Genomic DNA, 27,067 nt, shown 5'->3' with positions numbered 1-27,067 from the left:
TTTTCCAAGGGCGGCAAGACATCGATGTCGCACAAGACTTTTGTGCGCGTATGGCAGACCAAGCGACACATCCAGATCCTCCAGCCCGACATGACATCCCCCATTCCCGTGATTGCCGCATGGACCTTCCTTTTATAAATCGAGGAGCTCGAGGCGGCACTAGCTCTCTGCAGGCGACCATCATCTCCGGGTCCAGATGGTATATCGTACCGAGCCTTGTGCTATCTCCGAGAATCCGCACGGATAGCATTGTTGAGTCTCTACGACACCTCATGGCAGGAGGGAAATGTTCCTGACGAAAGGAAAGTGAGGCGCCTGGTGCGAATCTTGAAGCAGGGCAAATCCCCGCTAGAGCTCACCTCTTACCGCCCAACAGCGTTGGCCATCTGTGTAGGAAAGATAATGGAACTGATGATCCTTGGCCGCCTGGAATGGTACCTTGAACACTACAAGATTTATCCAAATTCCTTGGCTGGTTTCCGACGTGACTGCTCATCCATCGACAATGTAGTTGATCTCGTTTCATATGTCCAGCACGAGAGGCCCCGTAAACGTTTATCTGCAGCTTTATTCTTAGGTGTGAAAGGAGCATACGATAACGTATTACACGAGGCCATCCTCGACGGTCTTGTGACGGTTGGCCTAGGTGGTCGAGTATTTTTGTGTATTGCAAGTTACCTATCTGCAAGGTCATCCTATGTGTTAACTGACGATGGCCCAACTACGCGACGCTATACCAGCAGGGGCGTTCCTCAAGGCGGTGCTCTCAGTCCGGCGCTATTCAACTTCGCTCTTATTGGGCTTGCTGAATACTTGCCAACTACCATCAAAATTTCAATATACGCAGACGACATCTCTGTCTGGACTTCGGCAGTCACAAGTCCTCAGATACGTGCTCCGCTTCAAAGAGCGGCTACTTTGACAGCGAGCTACTTGTGTGAACAAGGTCTCAGCATATCACCAGAAAAATGCGCCCTTGTGGCATTTACTCACAAACCGATGACGCCTTATGTCATCCCTATCAATGGGCGGACCATTTCCTATGTCAGAACCCACACATTTCTTGGCGTAAATATTGACCGAGACCTGCGTTGGAGCCCGCACGTGGCCTACATGAAACGGCGCCTGACAGCAACTTCCCAGTTGCTTAAATACTTGACAGGAAAGACGTGGGGGATGTCAGTAGACGCAATGCTGAAACTCTACAGAGCTCTCTTTCTCGGTTTTTTAAGATATAGTCTACCTGTACTGAAAAACACCTGCAAGACAAATATTCGTGTTATGCAGGCAGCACAAGCTCAAGCAGTCAGAGTTTGTCTTGGTTTGCCCAGATGCACGTCAACTGAGGCAACTATTGCGATTGCTCGGGACCATCCAATGCAAACTCACATCACGGTGGAAGCCCTGAGAACGCATATCAGACATTTTGCACGTGCCCCCTATCACCACCTTGCAACACTACCTTCAGACAGGCACCAAGCATCATTCTCTAAAACTATCGTCAAGTACAACGACAAACTTCCGTCGCGCTTCACCGTTGCATCTAAACCATCGATACCCCCTGGTGTCTTGTCATCCCCACAGTCCATCTCAGCGTACCAGGAATCGGGAAAAAGTCTGAGCTGTCGTCGCCTGTGCTGAAACAACTGTCTCTGCTTTTTGTGCACGAGAGGTACGCGGGCAGTGCACATATTTATACTCATGGTTCCACAAACATCCAGTGTTCGTCCGGTGCTGTGGTCGTCCCAGCAAGAGGTATTACCATCAGCTTTAGGACTGACCACCCAGCCACATCTACATCTGCGGAACTAGCTGCTCTTCGCGCTGCACTTTGTTTCGTCAATCGAGAACCACCTCGACAAAGGTCAATTTTCAGTGACTCAAAAGCAGCCCTACAATCTGTGCTATCAGCTCTGCGTCGAGGGCCATTCTAACAGCTCGTGCTCGATATTAGATGCCTACTCCATACCTCACATGATAAAGGACATCACGTGAGGTTTCAGTGGCTGCCAAGTCACTGCGGCGTCATAGGAAATGAAGACGCCGATAAAGTCGCTCGGACAGCTCTTGAAGACATACAGGAAGAGGCCATACCACTTTCACGGCCCGACGCAGCTAGCAGACTTCGAGTGCTTGCACGGGAGATCACGCTCTCTCTATGGTGCACGCCAAGCAGCCAGACCAACTGGAGCAATCGTCAACACGACCTGCCCTCCTTGATGCATCTCTGTATACCAACTGGACTCCGCCGAAGTGAGGCCACGCTGTTATATCGCTTATGGCTAGGGGTGGCCTTCACGAAATCTTACTCGTTTCGCATTGGGAAGGCCGACAACGCTCTCTGCAATGCCTGTCTTTGCGAGGAGACGCTGGAACACATTCTGTGCGACTGTCCTGAATATAATGTTCAGAGACAGTCCCTGGCGTCCGTTCTAGCGCACCTTGACAATATACCATTGTCAGTTGCAACTGTTTTCACATATCGCCGACAGAAGAGATCGCAGCTGAAGGTGACGAAGGGACTACTTCGGTTTATGAAGGACACGGGCTTGGACAAGCGGCTGTGACAGTGATGTCACGTACCGCGCAAGAGTGACAGACTGTAACTAACGATGTGTGTGCCGTGTTTCGTGCTCTCCATCTCTTCTCCCCATCTTTCATCCCCCCATCCCGCTTCTATGTGTAGGGTAGCAAAGCGGTTAAGCTAAACTGGAAAGTATATATATATATATATATATATATATATATATATATATATATATATATATATATATATATATATATATATATACGCAGGAAAGAGACGACGAACTTTTTGGGAGACTTCTTTTTCTTACTTAACGTTTTCGGCTGGTGGACCAGCCTTCGTCAGCGTACAGTACAGTACAGTACTGTACTCTGACGAAGGCTGGTCCACCAGCCGAAAACGTTAAGTAAGAAAAAGAAGTCTCCCAAAAAGTTCGTCGTCTCTTTCCTGCGTATTTTACGTCGGGTCCTGCGTGCTGAACTTTGAAGAAAACCCCTATATATATATATATATATATATATATATATATAGCTGACAAAATCGCCTGGTTTGTCCGTGTGTTCCCCCGAAAACCCCTCATTATCCATTAAAAAACTACGCTAATGGTTACCTTGGACTCTCTGTCATGTACTAAAATTGTGCTTCACTGAAGGACGGGGACAGGGCGGTTAGAAACCGCTAGGGTGCACGCAGATAAGCAGGAGCGCGGCTATATATTACCTAAAGAACATCCCCGCTTGGTACTCTAACATTTCAAATAAACGCATTTTGTGGTATCACAACCCTTTATCGTTCGAGTTTCGCACGCTTCCCACAAGCCGTGCGAGCGCTCTCGCGCATCTTTTATCTGAGTAGCACACAACCTACTCTTTTACTACGATGGCCAACGGGAGGGTCCCGTGCTTGCGCGACTTTAAAAAAAAACCTTCCTTTTCGGCCGCCGTTTCTTTCCCCTCTAACAGGTTTCCTTGCAAACCCTAACCGAGATGAGGCAGCGAGCCAGACACGGGCATCGCTACTTTGTTGCGTCAAGCCATCCGCGATGGTGAAGGGAAGAGTAACTGCGTAGCGGCACTCACGTCGTCCTCGTACTGCGTTAAACATCCTGCTCACAGCACGCGCGCATGCGCGCGCTTCGCAGCGGTCGTACAAACCACGACTAGACAAGCGCCGGCTTCTAATTAACTGGCCTTCGGAGCCCCGCGGCTCGCTCGCTGCGGAGCGTCTCGCTCTGGCGGCAACCGGACCTGTTAAGTGTGTGTCGCGGGACACGCTTCCTCCTTTCGCCTTGAGATTCTGTTTAGGGATGATTCTCGTCACATCCTTAATTAACGTCCGCAATGTGCAGGCTACACTAGTAGCGCGCTCGCGCGTTTGGTGCGGAAATGCGAAAGGAAGGGAAAAAACAAAACAAGAAACAAACGAAGACTCGGACTACGCGGAAAGCCTTCTCATTAGACATTTCCGTTCTTAACCACTTTTTTTTTTTCTGGCAGGAGAGGCAAACGGGTCCAACGTTACCTTGTGGACGTTTTCTGAGACGCATTTACACCAGGTGCTGTTTCCTTTTTGGAGGTGAAAAAAATGATTCCACGTGACACCGTGGTGGCACGAGTTTTATGTAGTGACATGGATACCCTACAAGTCTAGCTCAGCCGGAAGGCGGTTGTGACAACTGAGAGAAAAATGTGAAGAATTAGAAGTATTACCAAAAGAATGGTTCATATGGATTGCCCTTAAATTCACAAAACGCTTTCGTTACTGTCTTCTTTTTTCTTTTTCTTAATTGATGTTGCGAAGGTTCTCACGAGAGATGTAATTAAACCCTTTTCTTAAAGTAGCACGTAGGTCCGCCACCTGTTTGGAGGGAGTACTTTAAGAGTGGAGGCTATTTGTCTGACAAACCAAAATGTATAACTAATTATAGTCTTCAACATTATGGTAACTACTGTACTTTGTTTTATTTATTCGCTCTATATGAAGCTGTCCGACAGAGAAGCAAGACGAAATTGTTAGCCAGGAAAGCGTACGCTTGGCTACGCCATTAGGCAAGGAGGTAGGTGTGTTGTGAAAGATAGAAATGGTAGGCGCGGTGAATTCATATACGCAGGTGGGAAGCGCTCCTTGCGTATTCGTTAAAATCCCGAAATTAGCAAGACTTTTTACATGACCGGCCTCCAAAGCTGCTACAAAATTCGTTGGCGCTTCATATAGTTACGTCTCAGTATGTTCGAAGGAGGTTTTTTTTTTTGGGGGGGGGGGGGGGAATTAACGAGAACACCTATATATTTTACGCCAACTGTGCAAATGTTGCATCGTTACGTCTTTTATCAAGAACAGTGCATGGTATGGAACCCTCTTGTATTCACATTCTCTACTCATATCTCCAAGACTCGACTTGCCCCAAAAATGAAAAACAAGTGTAAGGACCGAACAGTATGCAACTGACCTCAATGGTGCACCGCCACGATTGCCACCATTCCGTTCTCGTGTTTCTTCCTTTATTGTTTGTTTAATTTCTCCTCCAGGCAACTCGATATTTTTCACATCTCGCACTCAGCGGCGCACACATCTCTGGAATGGTTTAGGTCTTCGCATTGCAGCACGCGTTATCTTGAAAGCATAAGCAAAATCGATGTGCCCACCCCTATCTCGCTGCATCAATTTTCTTCTTCACGTAGGCGCAATTCGTGCGCCTGCCTGCAATTTTCGATCGGTCAGGTTTCAATGAATAATGATCGGAGTGTCCGGTTCCAACGTCTGGTTCAAAGCGCCCCAGCCTAGCTCGAAGGTGAAATATTTTTTTTGATGAATTGTACAAAACCAAGCGCATTTCTTTTCTATAAGCGTTGGGCACGGCCACCATGCAGTCACGACTGTTGTTTATTCAATAAGTGCTGCCTGCTTGTAAGCGTGCGGAGTATGGTTTGGAAAGCATGCATTAGTGTTGTTTGTAAAAAAGATATTCGTCTACTCTGCATTTCATACCATTTTGTGTATTAGGAGGCTACTCCAAAGAGCTCGTACGACCCGCGGATGGAACAGCGGGAAAAAATCAGTGGTTTCAATAGCGCAGCTCTTCAAATAGCTACATTGAACAAATATTTCTTGATTGGAAATACACTTCGTTCCTAGGCACTTCTGCCTCGACGAAAGGAAAGCAGTGTTGGTCTTCGTGGTGATGGAGGTGAACCAACCCGGGCGTCTGCCGGCAGCGGTAGCGTCCGCGGCGCCCGCCTCCAGGAAGCGGATTGGTCAACAGAGACAGCGAGGACAACCACGTCTACTTTCTCAGTAGTGAGGACTCTTCGAATGACAACTTCGAACTTGTGAATCGCCGCAAAGCGAAGCGCAGGAACACCAGGACGTCTTCGTAGTCAAGTACGCAAAGAGTGAGACACACGCAGAGGCCGGACGGCAATATCATCATGTTTGTACCGTGCTTCCTACCGTCAACATGAAGCTGCTTAACAGGCAATCTGTGTCGATGTCACTGGAAGCCCTGGTGCCAAACTAAATATGGAACATTCGAGTGAACACGCGAAAACATCTGCTGGCGGTTGACGTCCAACATGAGGGTGCTCTGGCCAACCTACGCTGTGTAACAGAGCTTGATGGCATTCAGGTGGGCTCCTACATCCCTCTTGGATCAGATGCAATCACCGGTGTAATCTACGACACAAACCTGGCCATCCTTAATAACGACTTGCCCATTCTTGTCAAGCCAGAAAATGATGATGTCATGGTAGATGTTACTCGGCTAGGCAGCTCACGCCGCGTGACGATTGCATTCAATGCTCATTATTTCCCTTCGCATGTTAAGGCGGCGCCCTTCATACATGCTGTCCAGTCCTTCATTCTGAAGCCTCTTCAACGCCGCAAATACATGAAACTGGGACACGGGAGCAGCGTCTGTGAAAACCAGGCAGAATGCCGCCACTGTGCGTCCCAGCCTGCAGATAAGCGTGGCGCCACTGTAATGAAGTGTTCCGACTACAGCAGGTCTGATGATATTTATCGAAGAATTGCCCACATAATAATAGGTAAATGGTCATCTTGAAAGAGATGGTGAGAGATCATTCAACTCATGGAGAAGCCGCCGCTAAAATTAGGATGCGACGTACCAGTGACCGACGTTCTTCAAGGAAGGCCGTTGCCTCTGCGACGCGCTTGCTACTTCCTACAGCGTCACCTCCTCCTCTTCTGCCCAGGCACTGCACTGCAGAAAAGACCACGAAGGACAAGGTACTGAGGAGACATCTGCCGAAGCTTGGCCAGCCCTACCAAAAGGACAGCAATCACCAACAAAATCACAGCAAACTTTTGGTGGACAACCTCCGCCGTCTACTGTCAATGATTTGTCCGGCCAAGACAGGCAAGTGGCCGTAATGCTACAATCGCTAATTAATACAATCCGCATGATACTGAACAAGCTGCGAACACCAGCAGCTAGAAGTGCTCTGCAAATACCAGATACACTAAATCCAGTGCTTGCTAGCATTATATCAGCACCGTGGCTCGGCCAATAATCTTCTTCCGCACTGAAGGTGTGCCCATCTGTCAATGGAATGCCAGATGTCACAGGACCCGTATATCAGACTTTCACCAATTCGTCTTTAGAAATCGTTTTTCCATACTGGTCATTTGCAAACCAGATACATCAGCTTAACTCAGACTGTCTAGTTACGAATATTTTCATCTCGTCCAGGTGCGGTGCGTGCAGCAAAGTTATCCGCATCCGCCGGGATTTTACGTATGTGGCCCACGTGGTAGAGCCTCACGATGGCATTCAACATGTTTGCCTGCATATCAAAAAGAAGACTGTGCCATTTACACTTATTGCAGCCTAGTCTTCCCCAGCGGGCCACTTTCACGGCAAAAGGCTCAAATAAATACTGATCATGACCAATGGCACCTGGATTGCCGCAGGTGACTTCAACACGCATCACCAGCTATAGGGAAGCACTAGAATTGACTCCAGACTAGAATTGACTCACCTTCTTTGCTGCCGACCATGTTATGTGCTGTGTGAATGATGATAGCCCTACATTTCTGCGTTCCACGACCGATAGTGTAGCCGCCTCAACTTGACTTTAGTGTGACGGCGCTTCGCCTCGAGCATCGAATGGTTTACGGAAATGGAGACACACGGAAGCAACCATATACCAACGTACATAAAAATTAGTGGAGTTGAGCAATTCTCGTCTGTTATCTGGCGTACAGTTGATTCGTCAAGGATCAATGAGCATATGGATGACGCATGTTGGAACAGCCTTTCATGAAATATAGAAGATGCATCGCGGAAGCAATCAAAGCATTCATCTGCTCGCTTGCAAGGTCAGCAAGGTGAACAGACTTCGGTATAGAATTGGAGAGGCTGCGTACGGCACGCCGACAGACTGAAAGAAGGCGTCGGCCCACGAAGTCCGTTCTAGATCTAAGGGCTTTACGACTCATACAAAAGAAAGTCCAGCGTAAAATGGATAAATTGAAACAGAAGCGATGGAAACCTTTCTGTCAGTCGGATGATCCCCGAAGTTAGTTCTCGCACATATGGAGAACAATTGGTGATCTTCGTTCTTGTCCGCATCGAAGGAAGCCCTTTGCTGCTCTGGTGCTCTACCAACTCCGCTCGCAGCTTCAAGTGGCTGAAGAGTAAACTACTAAAGCAGCACTGAGTAACGTCCCTGAGGTACATGAACATGCCATTTTCACTCGATGCTGCGTTGGCGACCTGCAAATGTTCTTCGTCACTAGGACCAGATGGCATCCCGTACGCTTCCCAATGCCACCTTGGACATGACGCGCGTAGTGAGCTGCTCAAGTGATATACAGTGAGTCGTGGCTCAACAGCTTCTCTCCTAAACTATGGAAATCGAGCCGCTTTATGTCCGCTATGAAATCTAGAAAGTCTACGCTTGATTTATCATCATATCGTCCAATTGCGCTTTCGAGCTGCGCCTGAAAAATAACCGAAAGAACGCTTCTTGTCCGCTTGGAGTGGTACCTCGAGTGATTTAACATCTATCTGGACGCCAGGCGCGCTTTCGTGGAAGTCGCTCATCCGTCGACAACGGTACTGACCTCGCTATCTGGGTCCAAGAACAAAAAGCCTCAAGCGTCTATCAATTGCACTTTTTCTTGATGTCAAAGGTGCATGAAACAATGTCGCTCATGAGGCCATGCTGAACTCATTTGAGGCTGTGGGAGTTGATGGCCAGATCTACCAATGGATTCAGGACTATTTTCCTGAAAGGTGCTTTGTCTAACAGACTGAAGACAGCCCAATTTCGGAACAAGACATCTGTGGTTTGCCACAGGGTGATGTGTTGAGCCGAATATTGCTCAACCTCATCCTGGTAGGACTTGCTTAATACTTACCGAGGACAGTCCATGTCTCAGTATACGCCGACGACATTTGCATCTGGGCCTCAGCGGTGACTCGACTCCAGATGCGGGCCAGGCTTCAGCAGGAGGCAACCTAGACTGCGTCTTGTCTCTCAGAACAAGATCTCAGTTTCTCTACAGTAAAGTTGGTTTAATGTGCAAACACATGTCATAACATCCCGTTTCAATCAACGGTCAACCTTAATGCTACGTTAAGACGCATCGCTTTCTGGGTGTCACTATTGACCGCAACCTCTCGTGGACTCGCACTGCGTCTATCTCAAGAGAAGTTATCTGCCATTGCTCAGGTCTTCAAATTTCCCTGCGGGAAAACATTGGGCACACCAGTCAATCCTATGCTGCACCTGTACACGGTACTGTTTCTGAGAATCCTGCGTTACAACCAACAAATTTTGTCAAATACATGCCAGAGCAACATTAACGCTCTGGACAGCATACAAGGTCAAGCCATACGCACGTGTTTGGGGCTGCCTCGGTGCAACTCGACAAGGGAAACAATTGACATCGCAAGAGACCCTACGATCTAGACACACGTAGCTGTCGACTCTCTCAAAGCGCATATTCGCCGTGTGTCAAGTGTACCCTACCGTCACTTAGCTTCACTGCCAGCCCAGAGATATCATGCCACTTTTTCACGAGTGATTAGCGCTCATAAAGAATGCATACTGTCATCTTATACACCGGCGGCATCTTATACACCACAGGCACCACAGACTCCTCCATGGTGCTTCAAGTAAACATTGCTGTTCCCGGAATTACAAAGAAGGCCAATCATCCGTCGCCGGCTCTGAAGCAAGTGACGCTGCTATTATTGCGCCAGAAATACCACATACATAATATATGCCCACGGTTTGACCTCGCCTACCAGTACAACTGCCGCTTTCATGGTTCCACCAAAGCAGGTTACAGTTAAATCCAGTGTCTCACAGATGACTACATCTACGGCAGCAGAACTTGCAGCCTGCCATGCCGCTATGAACTACGTCACCAAAGAGCTGGCAAAGAAATGAGTGATTTTCTGTGAATGCAAGGCAGCTCTTCACAGTATCAAGTTTGTCTTACATCACGGAACATACGAGCGGATGATATCTGATCGTATGGAAATACATCACCATACTCTGGAAACAGGGCACAACGTATTCTTTCAATGGATTCTTGCTCACTATGGCATCGTCGGCAAGGACATTGCTGACAAGGCTGCTCGGTCTGCCTACGAAGACAGCGAAACGCGTCCAATAACTTTGGTGAGGACGAGCGCTGCCAGGGAACTTCGTCTGCTTGCACGCAAAAAGTCACAAGCTTTCTGGAATTCTTCAAGTGCTTTCGGTTGCCGATCACATAAGCTGGACCCTTTGCTACGGCTACAACTGCCATTTCCTGCGATGAAACAACCTTGCTGTGCCGCTTGTGACTGGGAACGATGTTCACTGATGCTTACTCCTCCTATGGAAATTGCTAAGAGCCCGATGCGCGGCTCCCGTAGATGGGAGAAAATCATTGAGCACCTATCGTGTAACTGCCCTCACTACGACATACAACGCTTCTCTCTCCGGACAACTTTTAAGCACCTGGACTCGAGGCCATCCTCTCAGTCGAAGATACTCGGATCGTGGCCACATCCGTCACTGGCACAAAAAGCGATTCGTACATTAAAACAATACTTGAACTGCACTGGTTTGAGAGACCCTTTATGTTGCCCCTGTACATCTACCCGCCTGCGCTCAGTACTCACTCTCTTCCTCTTTTCCTCTTTCTATTCCCAATTTCTCTTACCGCCAGTGTATATGCAGAATAGTGAACCTGACGCTCGTCTGCTTGAGCTTCCTGCCTTTGCTCTCCTTGCGTTCTCTCTCTCTGCCTCACAGAAAAAGGTTCTGGAACTCAAGTAGAGCAATAATAGGCGCCTGTAATATCAAGACTATTCATTTCGTATGTATCAGATCGTGTAGTTTGATGTGCATGGCTCAGAGATGATTGCAATTTTTTTTAATGAACTGTTATAATTACTAGCTTCCGTCGCATCTGTAACTCAATATTAAAGAAAGGAATGAGATGCAAGGAGGATCAAGAGTAGAAAAGAAAAGTAGCATGCAGGGAAGTTAACCAGAGAAGTGTCTGGTTGGCTACTCAACTTGGGGGAAGAGCAGCAGGGGAAAAGATAGATAGATAGATAGATAGATAGATAGATAGATAGATAGATAGATAGATAGATAGATAGATAGATAGATAGATAGATAGATAGATAGATAGATAGATAGATAGATAGATAGATAGATAGATAGATAGATAGATAGATAGATAGATAGATAGATAGATAGATAGATAGATAGATAGATAGATAGAGGGGGAGGCAAGGTGCCATGTTGTCATTAGTGGCTAATTCTCGGGAGTGTATGGCGCTTATAGTCTGAGGTTGGCTCTCTGGCTACTTTTTGGCTACTTGCCTTATGATTCGACGTATTTTATTGCCCGTTCTTCATGTACGCATCAAAACGTGTGCGGGTGCCTGGATAGTTGTTGGATATCATTTCCCCAGGCTTTCATCTGTCATTACCTCTGTTCTATAACTGCCACAGGTTGGACTTTTTGATCGTATCTACTATCGCCCTGACGGCACGTATCTTGTTCGCCATGTCGTACTGCATTTTCAGGCTGAGGAACAGGGCTGATGCCGTGCCTTTGCTAGACGACATCGATAATGCATCGAGTGGCGTATAATGCAAAAAGGCAGACCTGGTGAAAAAAATTGTGAATTATTGCCCACGATGTTGCAGCATTTATGTACGACGATGTACACTAGAAGCCTTGATCTTATGCTATACGTTCTAAAGGAGTGTACATACATCCTTTGGGACATATCTGGTCTGCAAACAATAATCGTCATCTGTCTTGCTTTCTTTCTTTTTTTTTTTGAAAGCTCGGCACTCGCTACTCTCTCGTGAAAAGTGCTGTGTCATTGTAATAACGCGCGTGCCGTTGCTGACCTGGAAGCACCGACCTCGCAGCGTTAAAGAAAGGAAATGCGGCAAGATAGATGGCGAATATATTTTCGGGACAAGATAAGCGCCAAAGGCTCCAAATTTTGTAAGAGTGTACCATGACGACAAATCTGGCCCAAAAATTAAAAAAAGTCTTGCCTACTTCTGGCCACTTTTTATTTCAGTTTGGCTTCTTTTCTTGAATGCCCAGTGGTTACACCGATATAAAACGTCGTGAATGCGTGCACGTGCGTGGGCGGTTCCACCTAATCAGTGGCACACACACGTGGCCAGTCACTCTGTAGAAACAGAAATATGCCTCCACTGCCCTGTGGGACGCAGAGTGATGGTGATTGTAGCGTGATAGTGATGTTGATGGAATGGTGGCGCAGACAGAGAGGGGCCCATATACAGGTCGTCGCAATGCCTTGCAGGGGGATTGAATTTCTGATTCAAAACAAGCCACAATAAGTGCTCCGTGTTCTCTTCGCAGCCGCAGATATCCAACGCGCCACGGTCGGTCATTACAGTTAACGTAAAAAGATGAAGGAGAGAAAGAAAGCGAGGAGCGAAAGACAAAGAAGTCAGCCAGACGAGCGTCCGGTTTGCTACATACATTGAGGATAAGAGACAGTGGCGATAGAAAGAAGAAAAGAGAGAGAGGGTGTTAACACTGCGTGCACGCGGGGGAATATTTTAGAAAACGCATGACGTGTTGACTGTACGAAACGGGTCACGTACACAGAAGCGCCGGAATATTGAAGCAATATGAAGTTGTGGTCGAGATTACGCTTTATTCTAAAACAAATCGGGTGCCGCAGAGAATTTCAAGTGGTGATGCCTATATGAAGACTGTTGAATACAAGCTATAAATGTCTGCCCACGTAAGCCCTCACAATTTAACAACGAAGTCAGAGTTGACGTCAATAACGAGCAAGAAAGCCTCAGAATGATGTAAAGAAATGTCAGGACAGCGATTTGGGTACGCGTTATAAAAAGCGCACGTGCACTGCATGAGAAGATTCCGTAAAGAAGGAAAAGGGAAAAACAGAAGTAAGAGGGAAAGAGAAATGGTGGAACTATCCTTCGAAATAAAACTTACAGGAAAGTGTATGAGTGGGACACCATTTTTCTAGATGAACCAGAACCTAATTGAAGTTCATGTAATTCAAATATGCAGCGTTTACGGGCGAGCACTAGAACAAATCTTGCCAATTATCTTTATTGCTGCGCGATAATTTTTAATGATTACCCTGCTTTTGTAATTAATAATCGTCTCCTGCCAGTAGAGAGAGATTACTGTTAGTAAGAGAGAGAGAGAGAGATTCTATAGAGGGAGATTACGTTCTTTCGGGGCTCTGAATGTACTTGGCTGCCAGCGCATTTTCCGTGGAGTGTGCTTTCTTTTGTATACTTGCCTAGGTTGCGCCGTTTTAGCCATTAAGCACAAAAAAAGAAAAAAGAAAGCTCTAATGAATAGGCAGCGTTGTAAGCTTTTGCATACGCCTGGGTGGTGAGCCTTATATGCGCAGTTGACCGATCGCAATTCCAGGGACCATGCTGTAAGCGAAGTACCGTTAGGCACTGCCTCATCTTCAAGCGAGGTTAGGCCTTTCGGTTCACGGCTAACCAAGTGTTCCATCTGGCACAAACTAAGACAGAGTGCCACACCAGTTTCAGCAGGCTCCTGCGACCTGCACTACTGTTTAACTGGATTCCATTAAAGAGACACCGTTGAGAGCCAATAGCGGTCTCCTTCACTATTCGGTTCTCAGCGAAACGCCGGGCTTCTTTGATCTTCCGCTTTCTTCTAGACTACCTGGCGTACAAACAGCATCGGCCAAGTTGACTCGACGTTCGCGCACTCCGCTTACGAGGAGGTTTACCCGCTCCTAGGCAAACAAACTCTCGTCCCATGCCGCCATGTTTCCTGTCAAGTGCGCCCTCGAATTCCGCCACGCAAGAGCGTTACGCAACACCAGACAGAGGGAAATGTTTCTCGCTTCGAAGCCGATTTTCTCTGGAATTTGGGTTGACAGGCACGCGTCTTGATCCCAGTCGACATTATGCAATGAGCACGAAAGTGATATATTCAGCTGGAAAGTCATTATTTAGCTCATTTTCAATAATTATCGTGTCCCCTTTTGCGAGCTGTGTCGATTTCATCGTTACAGTTATTCTAGAGTGTATAAAACAGAGCGATCGCGTATGTAGAGAACGCTTCCGCTGCTGCCTCCGAAACTGCTCCCGAAGCATCGGATGCAATTGAAATGGGCACTTTCAGTGGGCAGTCGAGGTCACTGTGAACGCATTTGCGAAGGTTACAACAATCCATCACCTTGCTATCTGTACAGTATGCAGAATTGTACACGTTACGCAAAAAAGAAAAATACTGATTACAAATATAATCCTTACATTGAAAATGTTCTTGAATACAGTGGCAAACTTCTGTCCCACGAAAGTAGCGCTCTTGTTACTAAAACGTAGTCACTTACTTTAGCGCTACTTTCCGCTCAGCCTTTATTAATATTGCCAAATACACTAAATAGAACGAGCTGGCCTGGCTTTTTAAGCGCGTCCTCTTCAGCCGTTTGCACATAGTTTATGTTTGGTTACTCAGTGGCCCGATGCACGCGTCTAGGTCCTTTACGAAATGCCGCGCTTGCTATTGAAGTTAGGAGAAGGCGTTCCCCCTCAATCCAATGGAAAGCTTCAGAAATCTTGCGTAGGTGATTTTGTGCACCAGAGCCCGAAGTCGTGATCGTTATCGAGCCATAGCAACGCCGGTTGTATTTGTCGGTCAACATCTGGTAGAGGGCAAACGCGCATGGAGGCTCCAGCGTGGTACAGCTGCGGGTGTTGTACTGTGGCTCCTGCCAAATTCAAGTGCTCAAAGCTGTGTCAGCTGTCACAGTTTGTCTCCTCAGTAGAGTAACTGGTTATTGTATTTGGTTACTGAAGAATGTAACTGAATTAGAGTGAGCGTGAGCGATTAAAAAAATGTAATAGATCAATTACCAGTCTAGCAAAAATGTAATTGGTTACAAGTATTTAATTACACGGCACTAGTTACATAAAAGCCTGTCTGTATCACACACAATCTACACTGTGTCTATGTGAAATGTTTATGTCACCAACGCGCACTATCTCCCCTAAAACTATGAACCAATAGAAAAAAAATATATACGAGAGAAGGAATAGTGCAAGGAACACATTTGTCAAGATCTAGTTCGTATTCGTTCAAACCGGAATTTCGTTTCATCGGTGAACATGTAGCTCGGTAGGTGACGATACCAGTAGAGATGTGGCGGCATGCCTAAATGCTCTATAATGTTCTCACCCTTTTCTCTCTCTTTTTTTTTTATTGCGTCGCAGCTGCGGCCCAGGCGACCACCGCTAGGCCTCGGTTTCTGAGCGGTATCAAGAACGTCACTGTCGCACAAGGTCGCGAGGCCACTCTCGAGTGTCACATTGAGAATTTGGGCAAGAACAAGGTAAGGTGACATCATGCATTACTGCAGAGCTTCCGCGTGTCATGAAAGAATTGAATGAACGTCAATTTATAACGCTGAATAATGGCGAATTATCCTACGGCTCCTTTTGGGGGTTTCGAGTAAGAATATTTCGGAACCACGCGCGAAGCTTCAGCGGATTGGCACAGCTCGCGCCCTCACGGTCTAGCTCTATGAGTTGCGATCCCTACTGGCGTTGCTAACTTCGTGTCTGAGTACACTAGAGATCACTTTTGCCCCTAATTGATACGCATATCCAGGCTGTCGTCTCAGCAGCAGAAACCACCCGATGATTCCATCATCGGATCATTCAGAGTTGCATGTCCCTTTGGAGGCAAACAATGTCTCGCGATCACAGCATCTGTCGCAGCGAAGCAGCAGGCGTTGGGCCAACGTCACCTCCGAATCGTAAACTCGCATTGAAACAATGTGCCCTCCGTTCCGCGCCGGTTGCAACGCTGATCGCACGCGCCACTGCCCTCAAACCGCGAGCGCGCAATGAGTAACGTGTGGCCGTCATATACGGAGAGAAATCTACGTCCGGCGCTTCCGAAGCGTCTTTAAGGGCGTACGAACGCGATCGCCGGTAGAGACGGGGCCCGCGTCGTCTGCATACGACGCGGCGACGACGAATACCGATGACGACCGCGCTGCCCTCTCTAGGAGGAACAATGAGGCCCCGAGAACGGCGGCGCGGGAGCAGCGGAAGAGTTCTTAATTGCAGCCGAGGCCGCACGTGTGCCGCCCCTTTCGTTCGAAAACGGGGTGCCTCCGGCGAGGTATAGCGCAGACGCGGCCCTTAATAGCTTGTTAAACCGATAGGCGAACGCGCACAATGCGCGTGCCGCGGGTCGGTGGGAGAGCAGAGGAGGCCGGGGCGCTGCGGGGCGGTCGCGGTGCCTGCGTGGAGGGAAACGCTGCGCTTCGGCGATAGAAACGCGCGTGTCAAACAAGCGGGCTGTAGCAGGTGACGACGAAAGAGGAGAGTGATTGGAAGTGATGACAGGCGCAGCACAGGGGAAAAAAAGAACGCTAGCAGCCCATTATGAAGGAGGAAGAAAGGTGTGCGAAAGATACTACAAAAAAAAATTGGTTGTTGTGTGGGATTGTGTCTGTGCAAAGAAATGAAGTAGCTTTTAGGTGGTCAATCTAGCGTAGCTTGACACACAGCCAGCAGATAAAAGGAAAAAGAAACGTAGAGCGTCTTCGTCCTCCTCCGTGTTTTTAATGTAAAGAGATGGACTTGGCAATGCAGGGACTTCCGTCGTGTGGCCCGCTGTTTTTCTCTTTGTCTTGGGCACTTGTCAATTGATGAGACATTAACATACGTTTTATGTAGCAGTTGAATTCGTGAGGAGAAGCTCGTGCGCAGCATATTCCGATACGCATTGCAAGGCTAGACCTTATCACCAACTCGACCTCAAGTTTATGACTGTTAAATCGTGCTGTGTTTCCGAAGCTTCTCTTTATTTCCAAATGAAACCGTAACGAAAAAACAAGTGACATGTTCAGCACATTATTGTGCGCTGTGTGACGGCTCCTGTGATATTATTTGACACCAGGGGCTCTTTAACGTAAAACTATTCCAATATGTTTCTATTCCAATCTCTTGACGTCAAATTTGCGTAACCACCAACGCAAGCACCGGGCGGTCACCCGCAGGGTTGTCTGAATAGACCAATCAAATGCTCTCCTCATTCATAGGAGGTCACTTTTGTTTGCTTGAAAAACGAATAAAATTGCCTACACTGAGCGGCTTGTCGTATCTAATTGGCTATCAAGAGGCGAGGAGAACGCTCAAGTGGAGAGGGATTCGATGGGGCCGAGCCACTGCGCTGAAATTCGATTACCGGATGAAGAGGGTGGTGCCGGCGTCTACGATTGGTCGGCTTTCCCTTACTTAGCTTGCGGTGGCTGGTCGAAAATCGCGGCGGCATGCAACGGAAGCTCAAGAATGACGCTAGAACGGACCCTCAGCAAGGAAGAGTTGGCAGAATGAGGGGGTAAACGTGCCGAAAGTGCTCGAAAACGTTACACGGCCACGCAAAAAGCTTTATTACAGGCAAATAAACCCATGCTCTCCGGCAGGTACGAGTAGCCAGTGCCTGAGTGATCGGCGGCAGCCATCTTTTATTCCTTTAGGAAAGGGGCAGCCCGTGGCTATTCAGAAGAAAATTCAGTTTTGTTCGGCATATTAATGCATCTTTATCGCGTACACGTCACTTTTACGCGCTGAGTTCTTGCGGTTTTGTGACGTCGCGTGGTAGGCAGATGAAGTGGGTGCAGCCCGAAAACATTTTACCAATAGCCGAGGACTAATGGCGAAAAGGGGTCGAATCAGAAATAACTGTTTTTATTTTTTCTGTCAAATCATGCATAATCAGTGTGTACACATCATAACAGATGGGGAGGTATCGCGGCTTTCGTGACGTCGCGTGACAGACAGGTGAAGTTGGGGTGGTCAAAAAAGTTTTTGACCAATTGTGGTGGGCTGATAGCAGAATTGGAATAGAAAAGTTTGCAATAGCTTTACGTTATAGCGCCCCAGAACTTGCGCTGGTATTCTTTTGTGCACACGTTAATCACTTTCGCTCACTCGTTTGCAAACCAGGGCTTGTATTCACAATAAGCTCTCATTCTTGCCGCTGTTGGCGCTGGACATTTTATTAGCAAAGAAAAGAACATTTAACGTACACCCCTGAACAAAAGTATACGGACCACAGGGTCACGGAAAAAAACAGAATTTGTTCTTAATTAACATGCATAAGCAGAAACTGATGAGTGCACTAGAAAACTCGTAATGCCAAATCTGGACTGCAGTCTTTAATCTCAAGTTCCATGAGTTTTATCGCGCAATCCCGGGTCTGTATACTTTCGCTCACGGGTGTACATCCACAGTAACGGTAAAAACATTCGCGGCATGCAAGAGGTAGCAGAAAATCTGCCGCAAAAAGAGGCGAGCCGCAACTTTGTCCTCCTGCAGAGCGAGTGGCTCTTGGGACAATTTCTTCATAGCCGGCCGCTAGCCGCTGAACGGGGAGGGCAATGAGGAGTCGCAGATTCAGTCACGTGGGCGAACGCTAAAATAAAATATACCCCCTTTCTCAGAATCGCAGGTTGCAGCCGCAGTAAATTCAACTGATGGCTATTCACTTGCTGGCCACGGCGGCAAAGACGCCAGCAATTGGGGCCATGCCCACGCTGGCGCGTTCTGCCAACTGCGGCATCCCGCGCGCGTTTTCTTCGGCTAAAAAAATATAATAAAATTATGGGATTTTACGTGCCAAAACCACGATCTGATTATGAGGCACGCCGAAGTGGGTGAGTGCAAAAATTTGGACCACCTGGGGTTCTTTAACGTGCCCCTAAATCTGAGAACACGGGTGTTTTCGCATTTCGCCTCAATCGAGATGCGGCCGCTCTGGCCGGGATTCAATCCCGCGACCTCGTGCTTAGCAGGCCAACACCATAGCTTTCTACGGCTAGTGCAAACGTACCTTCACGAAAGAAAAGCTTCTTTGTCTTTTTTTTTTAATTAGGTGCCAGCTCAGTTCAGTTAATCACCTTGCTGCACGAACAATTTAGCGTCACTCGAAGATATTCGTGGCTCCAGAGACTGTCACTAGATGATGAAGGTACGTGCGTTATCCTAACGAAACTGATTATTGCATTAACGGAACCACTCTAGGAAATGCACTCCCATATGCCATAATTGAGCCGGACATATTTAGCTACGTAATGACTACGGACCATTACCAGAGCTTTACCGTATGTTAACATTGAACAGTGAAAATGTATTTTATCGTTCGTCACTGTCAACCTTCAAGACATGTGAAGTTTTACTGGAAACAAGCGCATTTTTTCACGTGAGCACAAGTACAACTGCAAGGAACATTTTAACAAAATGTCTGCAAGGCCGCCGGGGGCAAGGTTAAGTGCTGGAAATATTGTAAGGACTCCATTCGTTTATAATATACGCGCACCATAGATTGTGCTCGCTTTCCTTTGTTTGGCTAGTCCAATTTCGTATTCTTAAATCCAGTTAGTCTTCTGCCATCAAAAGGGAATATTCGATCGCGAAAAGAGTGCGAATGACTTCCTCCCATTGACTAGGTTGCGAAATTAGGGTTCAGCAAATTTTCAGTAAATGCCAAGACAGTGAATACCAGTTGGTCGAAATTACACTACCTATTTCTATTTTCATTTTGAAACATGTGTGAATTGGTAAAGGGAGTCTTGTAGTACATATCCTGTTTTTACGAATATAAACTTCGAAAAAGAATTTTTTGAAAAGGTCACAAGCTTCACCGCTTTATCTTAGTGCTGGGCAGTTCGTTCCTTAACAACAAATCTCATTGTATTCCTTCCGTATTTCAATAGCGGGCTGGTGGCGACATTCTTGGGTCGTAGCGGCGAAGCATAAAGTGTGACAGTTCGAATGACTATATTTAGATCGGCAGTAGAGAGTCTTATTTGTTTTATCTTACCTGACATATACGAACTATGGCCATATGCAGTAAATCTCTCCATGCAAAAAAAAAAAAAAGAAACGGAGGAGCTGAAATGCAAATTGCAGTAGTGCTCGATTAGGCGGAAAAGCGACCCCACTAATTTCTCTAATGACTCCGCTGGCGTTTACGCAGCGTTTTGTTGCTTTCTTTCTTCTTTTTTGACGTCATGGCCCTAAATGTCATGCCACCCATCACGGTAGGGACCAAGCAATTATCGCATTCATACAACGCAAGATTTGAACATTACGGGTGTCAAGGATTAAGACAAAATGGAGAGCAAATACGGAAAGACACACTGTGTAAAAGATGCTCACATTTTTTATAGCCTTATGGAGAATCAAGGGTGCTTCAACGACCATAGTACAGTCGTAGCCTGCGACCTATAATTGAAATGGGGAATTTGGAAACACCGTTCAGTGGGCAGAGAACACAATGGACTAGAATGAGTCTTCGGCCCGCATCGGCAGCGGTGGTTTCGTGAAATGAGGCACGATTGGGCCGGCTTTTGTCCTATCGACATAAAGTGAGCATACCGTCCAGCGCGGGACCAGACAATTGGTGACACTTACAATGGCTGCACGCAACGATGGTAAGGCACCGAAGATGCAGTGAAATAACCGTGTGGAGTGCTATAACCATACACTGTCGCAGAAAAGCGGATCGATACAATATGCAAATAAAGAACACCTGAAGCGTGTGTAAACATAATCGACGTGCAATGTTTAAATAACTGCGCAGATTCCTTAAATTTATAGAGACGGACAACGTGCCGCAAGTGTAATATATAGAAAGGGAGCGAATGAGGACAGTAATTTAGAATCAAACGGACGAAGTATGAGGTGCTTTTTCAAAATGTGAGCATTTATTTTATGAGCAAAGGCCACATACGAATTGCTTCTTTCAATGCTTCCGTGTAACTTCTTTTTAAAGCCGAATAATATGTTGCAGGTGTCTGTGCATTTGTTTTTATTTTTTCAGGAAATGCGCCCACCTAAACGCATTGCACACTTTACGCACGTGGTGGGAATGTTATCTGTGTTGAGACCGCTAAAAAAGACATTTAAAAGCAGTTTTTCCCCGTTTCTCCTATAGAAATACGTGTACCACCCAACATTGGCGCTTTCCCGTGATTGTTTCTCGGGCTAAGGACTCCAATGCACAGCTAAGCGTCTGAACAGAAAGGCGGAAACAAACAGAAGGGACGAAAGTGCAATCAGCTGAGGCCCACATGGCTCGGGATGCCAACGCTGGTGTATGCCGCCCTGTTATGTGTACAAGAAACAGAGGCCGTTCGACACAGAAATATCCAAACTGAATCAGACATTAAGAAGACCGAAATGAAAGGAATACAAGGAAGAGCCGTATAGGAGGCACACAAACGAGCCCACGAGACTGGGGTAGTGACTCATTCAGGGCGGCCTCCGGTAGTAGGCCTGTACGTCGGGGAGGTAGGCACAAACGCTTGGGAGACACACGCCGTTGGGGGGAAAATAAGAGCATGATGGGAACTGGCTCCTGCGAATTAGGAACGCTCGGCAGAACTCCCCTCAATTTTGGGAGGAGGTCCGGACCTCCCGACGTCCGTCGTCCCTCCAAGCCGGCTCCCGTCTGCCTCGCGGGCCGCCGTCGTCTGCTCCGCAGACGTCTCTTTTCCTCCTCTCTCTTACCCTTCCTTGTTGCCGAGTTGCTACGCAGCGTGCGGCGCGGCATTCCCAGCTTGCTCTTCAATCATTTTCTTCTCCTTTCTTTTTTCGATCTATCGAGTCTGTCGATGAAGCGAAGCAGGCGGCCAACATGTATTTCTTGCTATGCGCCTATTGGGCCAATACGGTGCAGCGTTCCGCGAGCTGAGAGGCGCGTAGTGGCACAGTTGTGTCCGCGTAAAGAAGTAGTGCCTACTTTTTGATCGTGCCTGCGCTACACGTCAGTCAATCTCGAATCTTTATGCTGATCAACATGCTTGCACCACTTTAGGCTGTATTGCTGGCCTTGCCGATGAATACTGGGGTGGTCGCTATAGTAGCGGTCTTGCCTAGGAGCGAATATATTGCATTGCCTCGTACCCCTCCTTCTCCCATACAGTAGCATCGCTCCATCATACGGACATTTAAAGGAATCCAAAAGAATACCTTGAATTATCGAACATGAGGGTTTGGGGCGCATGGTTTTCAGTAGGGCTCCACTGACCAAGGCAATTGACTGCTATTTATGAGCATCCAACTGCGCCATGTGTTCTATATTATAAACCAGCAGCTGCGGATAGCTTTGGCGACAAATGCAAACAAAAGTGATCCGAATGTCAATGTGCCATTTTTTTCTCCTTTAGACGTTCTGATCAAACAGTATACTCAAGCACTGGTAACCTGGCTGCTTCTGGGCACTTCATCAAAATTCTCCCTTAGGGATACCTTGGCTCCTTGGTTGCGTTTAACGTCTGTAGTGAGTCAAGAATAGTTTCCATCCTTTGGAGCCGTGCATGAGGAACGTGAATAGGAACGAAAAGAAGTGAACCAGGAGTATACACAATTTCTATTTCACGGACTTCACGGGCGTTATGGTAGCGCAGCCTCCTGTGCCTGCCGCATGTATTTACACATTGACTTCACGTTTTATCTCTTGTGATGTCGCCCACGTTTCAACTTCTTCGTGGGTGCGCACTCGGAAAGATGTCTGGCCGTCGCTACCTCCAGCTTGCGCAATACTGCACTCAATTACTGAAGGCTGGGCTTACACACTCCCACCCCAGGCGCTCCCGCAATAGTTCTTACCGTTCTCCTCTTTTCCTCACCGAGTCGCCTTTCCCCGTCCTTAAACGAATTTTTCCATTTGTCCCCCTATTTTCGGTGTCATTCCGTCTACCAGTGGCAGCGCTCGCCCGCATGGTGTGCCCGCATTTTCCTTATATCTCGTTTGCGCCCTCGCCCCTCCCGTCTCGGTTCCTTTGTATGGCGAAGCAATTCTATAGGAGAGAGGTTGATCGGGAGGAGGAGGCCTTCAATTCACTCAACTCGCAACGGTGTTTCCTTCGTTAAGCTCCCGAACCAGGTGAGAAAGAAGGGCTTCCAAGCGACAGCTATTACCGTTCTGGGATCGCAAAGCAACCGCAGTGACGAAGCCGAAGAGACAAAAATAAAGCTTGCCCTCGCGCGAACAGCGCTGGTTCTTCAACATTGCCTGTCCCGCACGGTGTGGGACGATTCCAGTAAATCACGAGCCATCCGCAGGTTCAGACGCAGCACCTTTAATGAGAAACGACGTATAAGGTTTGTTATATCCCCGTAAGCAGTAATCTTTCTTTTTTTTTTTTTACGATTTCTTTAGAGAGAACTCAGTCAAGATGCTCCGGCCACAGCGTCAAGACCAGAACACTCGCAGAAATTTTACGACGGTCATGAATTCAAGGAACGGGGTCTGCATAGATATTTTATCATGTTCGGAAATAATGGAAGAAAGCTTTGGTGGCATTGAAGTAAATATGTCATGTGCAATGCATAAAGCGTTTGGTGCTAGATGAGCTACTACCTGTCGCTAACAGCAAGTTGTATTCATTAGGCAACGTTTGGAACACGTATTCGAGGGTGCTTTGAACTATATTATTTAAATATGAATTTCAACCCCCTAAATTTTGTACAGCATATTGCGCGCAGATGGTGCTGATGGGTTCCTGGAAGGCACGCTTAAATTTAAGCTTTCCGTCTGTTGGTTCAGTCTCTGAAGTGGGGAAAAGAAACCATAAGTTATATATTCTATATTTTCTGATGGGGTGCTCAGTTTAAGCAGCATAAGCATGCTTCACTTTCCAAACATGGATAAGCATATGGTTTTTTTTTTTCATTTTGCGCATGAAAGCGAATTATCCACATTAGTGTACAGTATAACAAAACGTTTCGTGAGCTCCTTTAAGTAACCCCTATTCTGCATGCTCAGTAATCGCGGGTGATCATATCAGATGCTCTATCAAAAGAAGTTTGTTCCTATATTGTCATATTGGATGTGAGATTTGTGGCACATGTGACTTTTTAATTAGGACGCTTTAGTAAGACGCTCTAATTCTACATCCATGCCGACATAAAGCAAGCTTTGCCTGTCGGGAATTGTGGCAATTGTTTTTCTCAATCGATTCCAGCTTAAATATTGTATCAACGTGCAAAGGACATAGGACTCCATAGAGTGAATTAGTGAGTTTCATGGCACTGCACTGGATATTGCGATGGTTCATTCATCTGCAAGTTTACGCCACAATGACACAAAACCTATCAAGCCTATCAGCACGGCAGAATTGCCAAATGTAATTTTCATTGCAGCTGCGACACTTTTGTTTAGTGATCGGTCGAATTATGTGCCACTTACATGGCAACAGAGTTCTGAAGCTTAACCATTAAACGCCTTATATCTTCACTGAGAAAGTGCTAAAGTTTGCTCTTTTTTTTTTTTACTTTCACGAGATTTAGCTCGTGGTATGCTCGTTGAAATTATTAAATCGATGCTGTATTTCTCGTATTCGTTCAAAACACTTATTAACAAACCGTGTTTTCAAGAATACTCGTTTTTCTTACAATAATTGAAAGGCTTCAATATAATTCTCTCAACGCAAGGCAGTGAAACCAATGCGAACTTTAAAATAATGTGATCGAGTGCGCAATCTAAGCAACGGTGTGTGGGATAAGCAGACGCACGTGGCTCTTTAACGGTGATTACGATGGAGACTGCGGCGTGGAATAGCAGGTCTCGTTCGTGGTGATACTGATACAACTTGGCAGGACAAGTGCATCCTAGGCTTGCCAGTTAGAAGGTTAAGCTTATGACAAGAAGTTTACAAATCGCTGTTTACTCGGAAAATGAATGTTGAGATGCAAATAATATGTGAAGTAGAAGCTGCATGCCAATGCCAGCGTTCCGATAAGGCCACTTTTGGTGACAGCGAATACGAGTTTCACAGCGGATAACTCGGGCATCAGACTGGGGGGCCCTACCTCGTACTCTCGAAGCTCAATACGTACAAAAGTATTACAAAATTTTATGCGAATATTTTGCATTTTGAGGCTTACTAGAGGAACGCAGCAAATTCGTACCTCACTGAATTTCGTAGCGAAGGTCAGCTCATTCCAGGCTGTAGAGGAAATAATGAAACCACCTCCCATATTCGTTCATGATGATTGCTCGCCGAATATTTTTACAGGTGGCGTGGATCAAGATGGACACGGAGACCTTGCTCACGTACCACCGGCACATCATCGTCGGCGAGCCGCGGCTGCGGGTCAGCGACAACAACGAGCGCCACTGGCAGCTGCACATTCGCAACGCGCAGCCTTCGGACAAGGGCTTCTACATGTGCCAGATCAACACCGAGCCAATGATCACAGAGATCGGATTCCTCGACGTGCTTGGTTGGTCTATCATATGAGCAGCGCTGAGCCAGCTTGGGCTGCTAAGTTATTCGTCTAAAGCTTAATTTTCGTTAATTTGGCGGAAAATGTATTGTTAAACAGCGCGAAGAAAAACGAGAGATGTGGACAAACTCTGAAGTAAAACTTGTTCTTGCTTTTCCAAACAATAAGTATATAGGCGTATGCACACGAGTGCTTTCACAATCACCCAGACACTTCGAAATGATACACCGCTGATTGTAATAAAGAAACCATTGTTAGATATAGATGGACGCACTACTTCCCGCGAGCCCCCAAACAGATAGCTCTTTGTGTGATAGAGCTCTAGAAGACTTCATGACAGCTCCTCCTTTTCATATAACCGCGGCTTCTGTTACCATTATAGGCTGATCATTTGCATGTTTTGCAAATGATCAGCCTCACTGTGGTGTCATCCAAGAGTGGAATGCCGCCATATTCAGAATAATGTAGAGCCAAAAAGCAGTCTCTACCCTTCTTGAACTTTTTGATAGGGCTCTTGAAGACGCATGGTGAGACACCTACCAGTTTGTCAAACATATATTTGACCACATCAAAGGAAGAGGTTATACACGGCATTCTTGCTGCAGTCGACATGCAGGTTCTCATGTTTGACGTTCCATTCTCGCTTCTCTTTCTTTCACTGGACATGATAATGTGGGCAACTTGCACAAGTTATTCGGAGCCAAAAAGGCAACACAAACACTTGCTCGCTGGCCTATCTTATTTAAGCGATGCGATATATGATGAAAGTACGGAATCACAACAACATTCCGCCTTGCAGTTTTATGTAGATCAGTAGCGGTGTCCCACGCTCTTTGTCGGTGCCTCGACTTCTTTAGCAACGTTTCAGCTATTGAAAAAAGCACCTGCTTTGGTTACCCCGCGTCCTGTAGTCTTGATACTTGCGCGTCAAAGCTCCTCTGAACTGAGTGTCTGCACGATTTGCTTATGGCGTTCCAAAAACATCTGTTTGCGGTTAACCTGTCAGCCAACTGTTTGAAGGATTATTTGAGCGATAAAAGTGGCTTTATCACTCACGATGCAAACTGCCAGCAGACACGATTAGTTGAGAGCTGTATCTTCAGATCTTAAAACCGGGGCGGCTCCTTTTCCGCAGACTTGCGCTTAAGCCTTAGTGGATTAATGCTTTCATAAAAAAAATTTTGGTTTCTGTTGAGCAAAAGAGTCGAAGTGTAAATCATCATTATCCAATCAAATAAAAAAAAATTGACCGCCCTCCCGCTACTTTGAAAAGGGGTGCAAGCGAAGCTCGGGATCCGCGGTTTTTCGTTGTAGTAACGCCTCGGCTTCGCGCTCCCTCACGGCGAGGTCTGCACGTCGACGACGAGCCCCTTCTCGAGCGAGTTCCCGGCGGCGTTCATGAAACGCCACATGATCTTCGGCCGAACGCGGCCCGCTTCCGCTACCGTTCCTTCAACGCAGCCTGCTCGTCGGCAGAACGAACCAAACGCGGCCTCTTACTGCCGGGCCTGAACTGGCGGGAAACGGAGGGCGCGAGGCGAGCGAACACGGAGTCACACCCTTTCCCTCCTTCGGAGAGAGGGAATGCCTGTGACTGGCTCGCGCCTTGCGCTGCGTCTACTTCTTCGTGCATATAAAACCCGCTTTAAAGGGTGTGTAGGATGAACCGACAGTGGCTCAATTGGTTAGCATGGTGGAGGTCGGTGGTGCGAATCCGCAGCCTGACAAGCAATTTTTATGT

General features: G+C 47.0%; 1 protein-coding gene across 1 annotated transcript in view; it reads left to right on the top strand.

The window, feature by feature from the left end:
• LOC142570846 (lachesin-like) overlaps positions 1-27,067 on the top strand; it is a 156,585-nt gene that overhangs the window by 109,671 nt on the left and 19,847 nt on the right. Inside the window, exons 2-3 of the mRNA XM_075679160.1 lie at positions 15,289-15,407; positions 25,116-25,323. Coding sequence (XP_075535275.1) covers positions 15,289-15,407; positions 25,116-25,323 — 327 coding nt within the window. The remainder of the gene's footprint in view (positions 1-15,288; positions 15,408-25,115; positions 25,324-27,067) is intronic.

Source organism: Dermacentor variabilis, chromosome 2, assembly GCF_050947875.1.
Source record: "Dermacentor variabilis isolate Ectoservices chromosome 2, ASM5094787v1, whole genome shotgun sequence".
NCBI classification, from domain to species: Eukaryota; Metazoa; Arthropoda; class Arachnida; order Ixodida; family Ixodidae; genus Dermacentor; species Dermacentor variabilis.
Note: the sequence above shows the minus strand (reverse complement) of the source record. Positions and strands in the feature narration are given on the sequence as shown.